General features: G+C 41.2%; 1 protein-coding gene across 1 annotated transcript; it reads left to right on the top strand.

The window, feature by feature from the left end:
• The first annotated feature begins 2,423 nt into the window (after positions 1-2,423).
• LOC138197326 (uncharacterized) lies at positions 2,424-15,132 on the top strand. The gene is made up of 5 exons (XM_069148073.1): positions 2,424-7,868; positions 9,723-9,956; positions 11,169-11,325; positions 13,683-13,812; positions 14,160-15,132. The coding sequence occupies exons 1-5, from the start codon at positions 2,452-2,454 to the stop codon at positions 14,345-14,347; spliced, it is 6,126 nt and encodes a 2,041-aa protein (XP_069004174.1). The 5' UTR covers positions 2,424-2,451; the 3' UTR covers positions 14,348-15,132.
• The last annotated feature ends 789 nt before the right edge of the window (positions 15,133-15,921 follow it).

Here is a 15,921-nt window from a genome sequence, read left to right as displayed (position 1 = left end):
TTAGCACCACAGTGTTACTAAGCCTCTTCTCACGAAGGAAGATAAAGGCAACACGGACATTTGGAGTTTGTTTACTCCAAAAATTAAGAAGAGACAGGGATTTGTCAGAAAGTTGTGGGTGTTACTATTCATCTCTGCCAATTTTTAACACAAGTAATAACATAACTAAATTTAAATGCAACTGTCTAAATATAATTCTGAACATCTTTCGACCTGTTGACCACCTGGCTGTGCCAATGACAGTAAAAAGGAAGGGTTACTGAGAAATCTAACACCCGTATAAATGAACTTCAGAGGACAAAAGCTCCCTGGAAGGGATGACACCATCTGTGTATGTCTGCAAACAGCCGATACCTTCTGCTCAGTTGGACTAAGCAGTAATAACAACACTTACTCATTGAGGTTTGAGGAATTGTAAACAAGGCTGAACAGAAATGAGGAGGCTTTCTTGTTTCACACTAGGATTTTTCCTGCTCACAGGTATGTACTCAGTTTTGTGTTTATTTCTTGGGGGTATAAAACAGAAGTTACTTCCATTGTGTTCCTTTTTATTTTTCCCCATGTCTGGTAGATACTGCAGATTTGTTGAATTGCTTCATATTTGAATCTGTATATAGCTCTCAGTTGAGATATCTACATCTAATAGATGTGTTGCACACATTTTTTTCTGCCAACAATGACACCAGTAAGACATTTTTCTGGTGTTACGATTTTCTTTTAAGACAAAGCTACTTTGTTATTTTACCTGCAGATAAAAGTCCCGGTAACAAATAGCAGGAACGACAACTGCTCTGTCTTTATCTGCAAAGTCTTTAATGTGCATTCTAGCTTTGATCATTTATCCTGTGTTGTAGTAAAATATCTTGGTTAATACAGGTGTTGTCTTTGCTGTCCATCTAGTTTATCATCTACATTGATAACTGACATGATGAAAGACGATACGAGTTTCCCAAATTAATTCAGAAGAAGAATACGGCCTTATTTTAGCCATCAGTCACGCACTAACGGGTGTCAACATCATTAACTTCTTTCAGAGTTGTATCTGTCACAGCAGGGTTCAAATTATTTGAGGTGCCCTGTGGAGGTTCGAGTGTAAACCTTCCGTTTGGCTTGAATTCAATAAACTGCCACATTTCCTACACCATGTGGTAATATTTGCATGAACATCTTTTTGATGTTTTTACAATGCTACATTTTTATATTGGTGTCTTCTCCTTTGTTTATTTGTGCATTACTAAACTTCTGTGCAGCACTTACAGTCTGCTGGAGAAACTGCTTGAAATTTAGGGCTTCATGCTGTCACTCTGCAGAACCCATGAGAATTATGATTGCTTTATTGTATTTTTGAGGTGACAATGCTTACATTTCTCTTTTGTGGTCTTGCACAAAAATTCCAACGGCAGCAAATGATACTGCATTTTCAGAATAATTTAAGAGGGTAAACCGGATTAGATATTGGATGAAAAACAACGCCTGAATCCTTCATTGAACTTATAAATCAGACCTCATATGCTGCAGGTGGCTGCGATGATTTCACTGGAACAATTTGACAAAGAGGCATAAATCTCCTTTTCAATTTATTCAACCCTTTCTCCATGCCAAAATTGAGAATGCTACTTTGTTAATGATAATAATACTCTTGAACTAACAATGGAAATGATGCATGCACTTGATAGACCATCAGCAGATTGTACTTGAACTAAGTTATAATTTTTAGAACACTGTCCAACAGCCCACAATCACTTGGGAAGAATAGTAAGTGTGGGCAAGACCACTTCCTTCAATACAATGTTAGAAATGCACCATATTCGTTTAAGAATTTGTCGTTTTTTAGGTAAAATACCTGATGTTTTGAATATCAGTTGATATCCTGATATATTGGTTGACATTTTCTTATTTGGTTATTAGTCTATGTCTACATTTACATCCTTATACATAGAATTTACAGGTAAATGTTGATGAACTAAATATAGATAGATCTTTTCTTTATATTTGCTAGTTTGAGGAGGGACAGCTTTTGGGGAATAAATCTGAGTGACATGTTTTGCTTTTTTCTTCGTAGTCAGGGCAGAAAAAGAAGATTTCCAAGGTTACCTCACAGAGCAAACAAAAGGCACAACTGTCACAAAAGATTGGCTTTCGAAAAAGGAAAACGCAAATGGTCGTGGCACACAAGCAATACCTAGAGAGAATACACATCAACACACAGCAGTGGCAATGACTGCCAAGTTTCCACGGGCGGTCTGGTTTGACATCAGATCGACGCAACCTTATGAGAGAATAAAAATCACAACAGCATCGGCTATAACTGCCTCACCAAGAAGAGCGTATTTTGTCTCCAGAAATGGGCAAAACTCTGTGACATCAACTAAGAAGATTGAATCAGAAATCCCGTTGATCTCTAATTACGAGGAGATCGTTTTCTCTTCTACACAGGCTGCACTGGAATCAATGATGAATGGCATCTCTGAGCCAGATCTCCATTTGTCTGCAGATGCAGTGAAAGCTCCTCCTTGGCTTCACACTCTGCTTGAAAACAAGAATCAGAGAAGCACTGTCTCTGTTACTCTCACATCTGCTGGCAGAGAGCCGAGACCTTCAATCCTATCTGCATCTCATCCTCGTGTAATTGATAACCCTGGTGACAACGATGACAAACGATCTCAAGGCGAGAAGTTTTCAAACCTGGAAAGAAACGCGAATCGATTTGGTACAATGCAATCCATATTTCAACGTGACACGGCAGAAGATTCAGTGAGCGGTAACACCATGACAAACTTGTGTTTGACCTGCCAGCAAGATCAAAGAGACTCCGCTGAGAAATCTGTGACTCAGCCTGCACTGTCACCTCATGGCTCTTTAGACTCTCTTGGTACAGAGGGACTCACTTTGGAGTTCAGTCAGCTCACAACCTCATTACCCAGTTTCCGGTCAGCTGGAGAACAAGAAGAAAATCTGAACACAGACATAAGTTACCAAAGCATTACCAAGCGTTCTGGTGTCAGTGAGACAAGACGACACGCTTACAATCAGACATTCTTTTATTTACCATTCAATGAAACTATGAATCAAAGCATTCTGAATAATTCCCAGGTCAAATCGTTTTTCTCAGATGTAGGAATAGACGTGTTGAACACACGGCCTACTGGTGGGATGTCATCACTAACACAAAAAGACACGAAGAAACACTTGAGGCCAAACTATTCTGTTGAAACTTTTGTCGCAGAGAGACCAATCTCAACAACCACAGCACTTTATCACTTATTAAAGTCATTTTATACTGTAAAGAAACCGGTAAAAGATGAAGAACAAGACATGTTTGAAAAAAAGGTGAGCTTTGGGAACCTTCTGTCAAAACTGACAAATCTCAGTATGAATAACCAAAATGCCTCCCACAGTCTCTCAACAAACTTAAAAAATGAATTTATTCAAATCCAACCGTTGGATATCAGCAGTGGGCCAGAAAGTAATATGCCAGTCATTTCTGGAGCTTCCCACAGCAGTCCTCCTCCAGAGGAAAGTGATCACAGCACTATGTCGCATCCAACTGTGAGAAGGAGCTTGATTGAGGCTTACAGTGCAATAACACCCTTCAGCATTAGTAGGCCAACCACATTGACAGATACAAATTCTGAGACTCACACTGTGGCAGGAAGATCTGATTCTTTGATGTCTGTATTGAGGAGTCAAACCAAAGAGCCCATATTGGCTTTGGTAGCAAAGAATTCTCCCAACAGGTTTGCAACTGTAACCACAAAGACTCACTTGACAGATAAGACATTTAACACTGTACACAGCATTGTTAAACAGTCTGTTGATCCCGTGGGGACGGTGAGTAAACCAGTTAAGAAAGAACCACAAACTCCAGCATTTGCACCGATCAAAGTTGTGCCTGTGACATTGGTTCACTCAGAATCAAGGCAGGACTTTGGTGATGATGTGTCCCTGGTAACACGAGCAACACTATCGCGTGAGTCATTCTCGGAGAAACAGACAATCAGCAGACTTACAGGGACCCCTCAGGAGAGGACTTTTGGAGTACGCAACGATAGACATGTGGCACAGACACGGCAATCGCTTGCAAAATATAATGGGGATTTGATCAGTGAGTCACTAATAGCCCACAATCTGAAAGTAGGGAATAAAAATGAACAGGTGTTGAATGTAGTTGCAGAAAATGAGGAAAAAGAGATTCTCGAGCAGGGCGAAGAAATTCAAGAGACAAAAGAGATTTTAAATTTGCAGGGAGAAGAGGGGAGCAGGGAAGATGAAACGCTGGAGTACAAAAGAGAAGAGTTATTTAGATTGGATGAGATAAGAAGTGGAAAACAAGAAATAATACTTAATACTGGGGCAAGCATAAATCAACACACAGACAGGGAGGCAGAAGAAACGGAAAAACACAAGACCAAGACAAGTAGGGAGGAAGGTGGAGGGACCATTGGGGAGAGGGTTGTAACTTCGAGACAAGACAAAGATCCAAGAAAAGGAGGAGGGAGTGATGAAAGAAAAGGCGTGACTAAAATAAATGCAAAGAATTCCTCTGATGCTGAAAAGCAGACAGAGTCTTTAACAAAAGAACGAGCAGAGGCTGAGAGCGAGGAAACATCGAGGAAGGAAGACATTGAATTTAACCCGGAAATTGGGAAAGAGGATATGACAAATGCTCCCTTTGGAACTACTACTAATTCCAAAGAACTTAAGAGAGACAAAGGGCACGCTGTTACAAACCTGTCTTCCTGTCACAGTTTGATTAAACAGTCGGGAACTACTGAGCACAAGGGCATTCATCTGGGTGAAGAAACTGCACAAATTGTCGAGATCTCAAATAAGTCATTTTCCTACGCAGTGACAAGCAACCAGAGACCACCAGACACAACTCTGCCATCTCAGAGGCCAAAACTATCTAAACCAACACCTACTCCCAAAGAGCCGTACACGCAGATTGAACCTCATCCGTCGACTCACAGGGCGATGCCCCCAAAGCTTGACACGTCATCACTTACTGAAGAAAATGCTCAGAAGAAAGTTGCTGGAGCTGCATTTTCTGTGACTGGCATACCAAAACTCGCTCACACATTTCTAGGTAGCACTTCAAAATTTAGGAATGTAATAAAGCCAACAATTTCCCCAAAAAGCGGTGCTACTAAATCAGCTGACCCTGAAACAAACAGTATCAGTAATATGTCATCTCTCACTACCCTTCGATTGGCAATCACAGACGGGTTCCTGAGGGCTCAGCCCCACTTCACAGCAAATAGTTCTACTCTGGATGTGTCAATTATTTACAGCATCCCAGATCATAAATTTAGCACTTCAGCTTCGAAGGCCAGCTCAGTTTTACATACCACGAATGAGAGCGAGCAAACAGATTATGTTCTAACACCAGTAAATCCTGCTCCGCACCATCAGATGTATAATGGCTCATCTACCGGGCCACCCACAACCGTAGCCTTGTCATCTGAGGCCCACATCTCCATGGGCCAGTTGCAGCCTCATCAAGGACAGTCTGGCCCTCAGATAAGTCAGTCCTCCTCCACTTCTGACGTGACTTCAGGCCAGCCGTGCTCATTTAAACTGTCAGAGCAGACAACCCATGCAGATGCTTTGCATGCTCCTGTTGATGATAACGAGCAGAGATCTGTACAGACTCTAATGGCATCAATGAGCCCTAAAGCCAAAAACAATCAATTTCCTCTTGGCAGCGTGTCAGCACTGGTAAATATCAGGCTGTTTGAAGGTGACAGCTTACCTGCCTCCTATAGCCTGACAGACCTAACCAGATCAACCTCAGAACATTTTCTATTAAGGGGCCACTCTGATGCTGATTATGCAAAAAGAGGAAGTGATCATGCTGAGTCTTCGTTTGGGACAACTGATAGGACAAATGAGACTGAAGAGAACGACAGCGTGCGAACAATGGTGACCTCGAAAGTAGAACCTTTACATGTAGCAACAGAGCAAATGGCAGAAAGGAGAGATGAAAAGAACGGTTCCCCCTTTCTATCACTGGTAACTGGCAGGAGTGAACACCATGCTAATAACACTGATGAAATCAGCTCTCTTTTTATAATGCAGACAGAGAAACCAGGAGTAAAAAGCACTAATGAAAACAACCAGAATGACCCAATCAATGCAAATGGGAATAGTGAAACAAACAACACAGTGACAAGGACCCTAAAGAATAATCCTCTGTCTCAGTTAAAAGGCACTATTGAGTTTGCAGTTCATAGCACTCACAAAATTGAGCAGGCTGTAACAGAGGATTTTGTTAATGTTATGAACGATTTTGCAACACCTGCGCATGACACAAATAATCGAACTGGCAGCACTGCATTTATTAAGTCAGATAGTCTGCCTGAAGTGCCTAAACTACAGGTCAATGATGTGCCCATTTCTGATATGAAGCATCATGCAGCAGAAACGACTGAAAGGCAGAACAATCCCTCCACACTGCGAGGCACAGTGAGTGACAGCTCTCAGCATGCTCCACACTTTAATTTCAGAAGTGAACTGCCAGTCCTCAACAAATCCACACAGCAGACTGCTGACCGCATAATGAATTTTACTTCTCTCTTTCAGATACGCACTGCAAAAAATATTGACTTTGTGTCTCTGGCACCGACTGCTGATCTTATTGTGTCCACAGAAGATCATGAATTACTGCTGACCACAAGTGAGAGGGTGCCAGTTGTAATTGAAAAGTCATCTCAGGTTGCACATGCTGAGCATATGGGGCAGTCCAATAGTCATATTGAGCCTTTGTCACTGAGAAAACCTCCCATGACTCCCACTACTGGCAAACTCCCCCCTGCTGGGAAAAGAAAAAACACAACAGAAGCGCCGAGTGTCGAGCAGCATGAGCATGAAATATCTGTACAGGGTACTGAACAAAGCCAGCATGCCCTGTCTGCTCTGATTGCAATAACACATCCTAGTAATGACCTAAAACAAAGTGTCCAAACAGGTTTGCTGAAGACATCGACCATGGTTAAAGGAGGGGAATATTCGTCATTTCAAGACATCAAAAGAGCTCTGATAACAAACAGTGCTTTTGAAGCCAAATCTCCTCTAACTGAGAAAATGTCTGCAGCACATACACGGGACAGAACAGAACATAAGTACATATTACCTGAAGAGACCTCAATAAGTCAAATGGTATTTGGTGCTATGACTGAATCTGTACCACCTACAGAGATTAAGTCAGGCGAGACTACTAAAACAACAGTTGCAGCGAGTGAGATTGATCATAATAGGAAAATGTATAAAACCCAGTCTGGAAACAAAGGAAGAGAAAAGCAAACTCTTGATAAAAAACCTGAAAATGGAAACTGTAGCTCTGACAGTCGTGTCCCTGGAAAGGCTGCACCGCAAGCCACCTTCATCGACTATGCGTCGCTTTCACCAATCACCAGTAAATCTTATCAGGACCATACCAGTGTTGACAGTACATCAATAAAGGCCAAGAACATAAAAGACAAAACTGTTCATATGAGACACTGGACACCTGAGCAGGCCCAGATTTTAGAGAAAACAACACAAAGACGCTTTCACAGAGAGACCTCTGAAACTCAGGAGGCTACTGCAACAGGGGTCACTTTATCTGAACCTGAAGTAACTGCTACAATACAGATCACTGAGCGGACACTGCTCACTGAAAAAAACAAAATAACACAATTAAACCAAGGAGGAGGAAAAGCTGAGATATTTGAAGCACAAAATGCCACCAGGTCAGTGCGTGCTGTGGCTAAAGAAGAGGTGGCAGCTCCAGAGTCTGGGCACAGGATGTTATTGCCAGAGCTGCAGCCTGAATCAGAGCTGCCAAGGCTGAAGCAGAAGAGGACCTCACCCCATCTGTATCTTTCTGGGTAATGTTATTTTTAAAGTCTGTTATGTTAGGAGGTCTGTTAATCATTTGTCAACAAGTTAAAGAACCATACTGGTGATTTTGCATGAATTAAGCTGTTAAGTAGATACTCCGTTACATGGTGATGCTGAATAATGCTGAATGGGAGTCTATGTTAAACAGAAGCTTTTCATAGCCAACCTCCAGTGGCCCTCAGTGGTATTGCACTTCATGGCACCTCTGCATTGGCTTCACTTTTAACACCCGTAAGCTATGTTCAATTTTATATAGTCCATGCTCTGGTTCCATAGACTCCAATTCAACTTCTCTCATTATATTCAAAGTCAGTTCAGTTGTTTTACAAGTCATTATGGTATCATAGTGGTATTATGGTATTTATCATTCGCTACACTCCTTCTTATCAGGTTTCTGGTGGTACCTCTGAAAATAATTACAAAATTAATTGGTTTTTAGGCCTCAAAAAGCAGTATGTCCAAATACAGTCACTTCTGGCTCCAAAATACCTAGAGCGTGAATGCAAGACTTCAGGCATATTCACAATCCTTGTTTGTAACTTATTCCATGTAAAACAAATTGCATTCCCCCCCAGTCTCAAGTGTACACTGTGTGCAGAGAGCCAATTAGCAAATGTAAGCAGGCTAACAAGGTTAAACAAAGACGGTGAATACGGTAAACATTATACCTGCATCATTATAATGTCATCATGTTGACATTGTGTTTGTTAGCATGTTAACATACTGACATTAACAGTTCGCTCGAACCAACACTGTCCATACTGTGCGTACAGTCACAGCTGCCGGTGTCTGTTTACCGGATGTATTTGTTTGCCCGAGGTTCGGAAGCGACTTCTGCTTCAAGCGCCGGGGAAAGAGAAAGTTTAAACATCATTAAACCGCAACGCTGAATTTCAGCGTATCGCAAGTAAACTTTGTTTACACTTGAAAGCAACTGGTTTACTTTAAACTGAATTTCAGCGTATCGCAAGTAAACTTTGTTTACACTTGAAAGCAACTGGTTTACTTTAAACTGGCTGAAATGGATAACGTGGTTAATAGATGGGAGCATACTGGCTCTACGCCGTGGCGCTCTAATGGCATAACTCTATTACACCGTTCAAGGGCCGTGACTGGCGCCTGGGGGCGGGGGTGATATGATAAACCGGCCAGAAATAACTTACAGGCATATCTAATTATTTTCTGCTATCCCCTGAATCGCGTCTGTGACTGTGGAGTCTTCCTTTCAAATAATAGGATGCTGTTTGGCAGCTGGCTAGCCTGAACTGCTCACATGGTTATCTGAAAATAAACACTGAGTTGGTGGAGAGTTTTCTACGGAAGCCAAGAACAGCCGTGGTTAATAACACTGTCTTGTTGAGTTCACGAGTTAAATATTTAGATGTAGTGAGAAAACGAGCTTTGTAATCTCAAAATATTCAACCCGTTAGTCACAAGAAATAGAGATAAGCAAATATTTGGCATGTGATCTTGAGATGATGGTATTAAAAGAAATAACTGCAAGTGCAGCTGTCCTTAGCCTTCATAGTTTCAAAACTAGCTGCTCAACACTGACATAAAATACAAGCTGAGAGCGTTCTTTGGGACGGATTGCATATCTCATGCAAGAAAATTGGATGGAAGGAAATGAATCTCAAAACTTTCAAAACGTGCTAAAACATGAATCTAGTCAAGCTCAGTGGGAATATAACATACAGTAAGTGATTTGTAATATACTTTACAGAACAAAGCAAGTAAGATGTCTGGTATAATCTTATAGTGGATATATACACATATTTGTCCATTACGTAAATGGACAAATCTGACTTTAGCGAACTGTAAAACTATTGATCTGTTGGTAGAGTAACAGAAGTTTCAGATGACCTCTGTGGGAGCGGAAACTACACAGCAGAAATGAGTCTAAACCTGGGGAGAGGTGTAGAGCCTGGTGATCCTGTGCCTGCCCTGGGGAACCTCAGAGTGGTCATCAACCTGAAGACAAACAACAGCCAGCTAAACCTCGAGGTCACCTCCTGTTGCCTGTCCCCCACCATCGCGCCTGACCCCTCCAACTCCACTTGCTGCCTTTTCTCCAGGTAACCAGGAAAGATTGAAATAAGATAACTGCTTGGCTGTTAAGACGGGGAGGACTTGCTGGCTTTTCATTGCACGGCGAAGAGCCCTGACTCGTGAAAAAAAATATGAGGATAAGTCGCTCGGAAAATACATTTTCTTTAGGGGGAAAAAACGAAATATAAACAAGCAGAGTCAGCGAATACAGGAGTTACACTGTTAACGGATATATGTGACCAGACTGCACTACAAAAACAAAAGAAGCATATAATGCCTAAATTGGACTAAGGTCTTTGAAATAAATTATCAAAATCTTCTATTTGGTGTTGACATCCATGCAAAATACAAATTTATTCTCAACACGACTCGGTCAGACTGTCACTGCATAGAAGAGTGTTTACTATCAAACAGTGTCAATCCAGGGAGCAGCAGGTACATTTCTGAGAGCTACATATTCTTGATAAATAGAGGACTGCTGTAGGCTGATGGTGTCATCTCAGTCAGATAGATAGAAATTATGTGTACACCTGCAGACTTTATAGAGGCAGCTTTACAAATGCACAACCTCTAAAATATGTCAAATTGTGAATAGGCAGGGTTTACACTTTTATTGTGTATCGGAACTGAACACTTTTTTTTTATATTGCTTTTTTTTTATTGGTGGGATGAAGAAAAAACAGTAAAACATTAAAAGTCACCCTGAAACCATAAGAGATCTCTCCCCAGACAGCCCAGTGACACGCCAAAGCGTGTAATACACCCATCAGTCCACCAGAGGAGACCGAGTCAGTGTGATGTTTTGCTTTGTCTAGGTGTGATAAGTACTTGAACATATGAGATCACGTGATTAAGGTAATTTTAAAAAGTAGGAGGGAGGTAGGATGGTTGGATGAACCAAACAGGACTTTTAATCAGGTGACCGAAATCAGAGATAGCAATGTGGATTTTTTTTTTTTTTTTTTTTTTAAAGAAATATTGTCCAAACCCTAACAAAGTAGTTTTGTTGTGCCTCACCTTAAGCAAGTATTTTTCTCCTAAATATAACCTCATGGTTTTGGGTGGAAGAACATTTAACGCTTACACAAGGCAAAACTGTCATAGTAGGTTGCCTTGAGTAAACTCATAACAATCAGCATACTGGCAAATAAATCTTGTATCAAAATGCAGAATTTTTAACAACAACAAAAAAAATGACTTTACTGATATTTTACTATGTGTTTGTGTTGGTGCCTCAGGTTAGCAGCAGAGCCAGCGGGGATCACAGTGCTGCCCAGTGACTTGTCAACCAGTGCCAGTTTCACCATCAGTCTCTTCCAAATGATTAATTACTCAGTGGTGTACCTACACTGTGATCTCAGTGTCTGCCTGAGGAACCACTCTGACTGTGAGAGGGTAAGATTGCAGTGGACTCAGTGCAGCGGGTACAACGTGTAATGAATGTGAGGGAATGAAAGAATGAGCAGCTGAGAGTGATTTAAATTTAGTGGCACGAGGTGTGACTCTGTGAAAACATGGGTACAGGCGAGGAGTGAAAAGGCTCCCGTTAACGGGCAGTGAGAGAAGGGCAAGAAGAGAGGCAAAGGTGAGAGCGGGACTAAAGAAGAGGTAAATTAATTTACAGCTGAATATGATATAAAAACTAAGAGGGAGGATTATTTGCAAGCACGAGGATGAATAATTTCCTGAATAAAAAGGGAAAAATAATATACAGTCAAAGTATAGGAGGTGGTTTCTAGATGGGAAAAGAATGAGATGTAATGCTGAGTCAAAGATGCAGCCTAATACATCCGTCATGTCATTATGTACTCTGTAGGTCAGAAAAGGTATTTGCAAAGTTACAGAGGAACACTTGAAGAGCAGCGAAGGACGCATGATTCTCAAATACCAACTGCTGCATCCTGCTGTTGTGGGAATGAGGGCTTTGATTTAATGAGAAAAAGGGAATCATCTGACAAGTGCGCTGGTGTTGGAGGGTGGAGGTGAAACTGAGGATAAACTCCAGAGACTCATTCTGATGTCTACCTCAGAAGAGCACTTCTACCACTCTCAGTACTCGACAAACTCAATGCTCTTGTTTTCCCTCCCATAAGAGATAAAGTAAAAGATCTAAGACTTCTTTTATGCAAACAAAAGGTTTATTTTCCTCAGATTCTGTTCAAAACATAAAATAATAAACAATTTAATAATCCTTTCACCTTTGTCAAGATAATGTATCCAATTTACAGGTGTAGCACTTCAAGGTGACGATTAAACAGCATTATTAATGTTGTTTGGACTCACTATAAAAGGCCATTCTAAAATGTGTGGTTTTATTATGCAACCAATGTAGCAGATGTCACAAGATTTGAGAAATTCTCTAATTGGCTTCCTAACTGCAATAATGTCCATCAGAGCTGCAGATAATGTGACAGCCCGCCAGTCCAGGACCTGTAAGATCGTCTGAGACCAGCCACCCGGCCCGGTCAGAAAAAAAACTCGACCCCGATGCTGGTTCCTGCGGGTGGTGGGTCCACAGGGTGGCTCCTCCATGATGTTTCTTCGGGCTGAGCCCGACCGGGCACCATGGGCGAAGGCCCGGCCACCAGACGCTCGCCGGTGAGCTCCCCTCCTGGGTCTGGCTCCGAGAGGGTTCCCCGGTTTCCCTGATCTGGGCGAGGTGGCTGAAGTCCGTGTGCTGCTGTTTATCGGGGGACTTTTGAACTGCTCTTAGTCTGGGCTCTCCCCTGAGACCAGTTTACCTTGGGAGACCCGACCAGGGGCTGATGGCCCGGACAACATAGCTCCCAGGATCACTGAGCCAATCAAACCCGTCCACTACGTTAAGGTGGCGATTCTCGGAGGGCAGGTTATGTGCCATAATCATGCTGTTCAATCTGAATCTTGACGTGCCACACGTGTCAGTTGGATGGATTATCTAGGCAAAGGTGAAGTACTCACTAACAGGGATTTTACCAATTTGTGAATTTTTTTGTTGTTGAAAAATATATCTTGTGTGTGCATAGAAGGAGTTTTTAATCTTTGACTTCAGCCTCCAGAAAAATGGGACCAAAACGATGTGTTGTGTTTTTATTTTTGTTTGACTTAAATTTTTCTTTATTTCTTTTTTAGTGTATTGGTATTTTGAGTATTGATCAGTTTGAACTCTTTATTTGGTTTTACAGTGGTTTGCTGAAGTTTAAAACAACGCTACAATATGTGTATACCCAGGGTATGAACTATCACGATCTGCCAAATCCACGCGGTTTTTTTTTTTATTGATCTTTTTTCCCTCGCTCCTTGACATTTTTATGTTTCTTTTCCAGCGCTTAATGTCAGGCTAAATATTTTCCTGAGACACCCCATTTACATAAGAGCCAAACTTTGTATCTCAGCTACCTTGTTTGACCCGTTTCAAATCACGATGGCCTACTTTCATTAAAAGAAAGTGTTGCTTTTAAGCTAAAATCCTATTTCGTGCTGTCTTTTTGAAATAAATGTTTGTACTCTCACCCTTTTATCCAAATAAAATAAAAAATTTCCCCTCGGGGATTAATAAAGTACATACCTACCTACCAAACAAAATAATACCACAAAGGAAAACAGGTTTCAGAAATATTTATCAGAGTGTATTTCAATTACATTCTCTATGCATTGTTCCCACTATCTTTGATGATAAACTGGAAAACCATCCTTCTTCCAAAAAGTGAATTACCTGTTATTCTATCATTTGTTATACTCACATGTTACATATTTCCCTTGTCTTTTTATAGCAGTGCCTACAACAGAGGAGTGCATTTTCCTTAGAGGGTCCTGAGGCTATTGTCACCAATCTCAGAAATCGCATATCCTTTGGTCCCATGTTGAAACAAATGAAGAATTCTACCTTCCCGAAGGAGATAGGTAATTATTAGTTGGGTTTAAAACAAAAGCGATCAATCTGAGATAACACAGCATGCACAGGAGATGCTGCAGGACAGGACATGAGAGATGACAATGCCATTTATCAATAGCATGTGAAGAGCCATATTGTGAAGCGGCTCTCTGTGTGCAAACATATATATATATATATATATATATATATATATATATATATATATATATATATATCATGGAAATCTACTCTACACTATATGAAAGACAGTAGCTATCCGGTGAGGGCAGGGTAAAATAGATATTTTCTCTTACAGAAGAGCGCACAAACAAATCATGACAGCTGCCTCCAAGTTATTCCTCTGTTTGATTTTCAGACCCATCAGAGCTGGACCTCGTTCTGGTCATCATCAGCCTGGTGGTTGGCTGCTCTCTCGTTACAGTGATGCTGCTGCTGGTGTGGGTGGCCTACCGTCACCGGACGATCTGGCTGCTCCGCTCAGCAGCTCCACCACGAGCCTGCTGTGGCTGTCTACAGCCAGGAGATGACCTGATCCTACCGTGACCAAGGAGGAACCATTGCCAATTACATTGATGAACTCCTCACCAAAATAGCTGTGCAGACAATTACATTCGTCGACAGACAGTGGAGCAGTCGATCATTTTAGCCATAAGGCGGAGGCGGCCGGTCGTATCAGCCGGAATAGAACAGACTAGACAATGAGGGGCAATACAATTCACGCCTCCTCTCATAGGTGACACAGCTGTTGCAGTCAAATTTCACACTTAACCACAAGCACTCTATTATCATTCACTGAAAATAAACACCATCCCCCAATAGAAAAGCTCCTGCGATCCCTTCATTTCCCCTCAGTGGCAAGAAATCAATACACTTTGTATACCACTTTGAGACTGATAGCATGCTAACAATGGTTTAATGTAATGCATGCATTTGTGGCTTGACACCTGTATTGAGCCCCTATGGTAGACTGTTTAGGGAAAATGTCATGTCAGTATCATTTAATACTACAAGACATCATGCAAAGACCATGCAATGTTTTTTTGTTTTGTTTCACTATATAGTAATATAAAACTGCAAATGTTGTAAAATGTTTAATTAATAATTGAACAAATATATAGTACATATTGTATATAGCTGTTCCTCTTCATTTTTTTTGTGATCCGTCTCAAGAGGAATCGTTGCTCATTATCGACTTTCTCTGTAATTCACATGCTGAGTCTTTGCCATGAAGCTTAATAATTACGATGAAATGTTATGAGAAAAGCAGTCCCTTTTTCTAGTAATTATTTTTCACATCATCTTCCTGCATCAATCTTTTTTTAGTGCATCGGTGAAATAAAATCACCTATAACAGGGTCAGAACAGATCTTTCTTCCCTCACTATGTGTGTAGGTATGCAGCTATGCTGAGAGCTAAACACATTTCCAATAAAGGTTGAAGACATGGTTGAAGAGAAAATTTGACCTTCAGGGTTTATAGTGGGAGCATTTTTTTAAGCTGTAAAAAAAAAGCTCACAAATGCAGGGTGAATAAACGATAAGTGTCCATAACTCAGGGTTAAGCTCCAGGTGTTGTAACAGTAACAATGAAACCAGATTTACCTAAATATATGCACACCAAATCAGTGCCTTATCTTGCGATCGCAATAATTAACGCAAATTTCCACTAACCTCCACCTTTGTGGGAGATTTTATTTGACTAAATTAACGCAACCTTTCCGCAATAAAGGTGAAAGACGTTCTGCTGGAGGCATTACGGCATGAAGTAAGCCCTTCCAACGGTAACTCCTCATTTATAGTCAGCAAGACTCCCCTCTCGTCATAAAAATAAGCCACATGACGGCTGACTGGAGAAGAAACCTACAAAAGAAGATGAGTGGAAGTCAATTTTAGGATTATGGATTTTTGAAAGTCTGGAAAACACCACATGAAATGAAACCACATTTGGAGGTGGTTTTGAAGTATGATTCCGATCGGAGTCTACAGATGCATCTTAGTCCAGATGCTGTGTGAGCTCACGCTGGATTTCTTGTGTCACTTGCACACTTGGTTACTATGTCATTTCAGAGTGACCGAGTGAGCAGAATCTATACTCCCACGAGCAGAGCAATCAGAGAG

Source organism: Embiotoca jacksoni, unplaced genomic scaffold (assembly GCF_022577435.1).
Source record: "Embiotoca jacksoni isolate LCO1_2020_lvr unplaced genomic scaffold, fEmbJac1.0.p SCAF_14, whole genome shotgun sequence".
In the NCBI taxonomy this organism is placed as follows: Eukaryota; Metazoa; Chordata; class Actinopteri; family Embiotocidae; genus Embiotoca; species Embiotoca jacksoni.
This window is presented reverse-complemented; position numbering and strand designations above follow the sequence as displayed.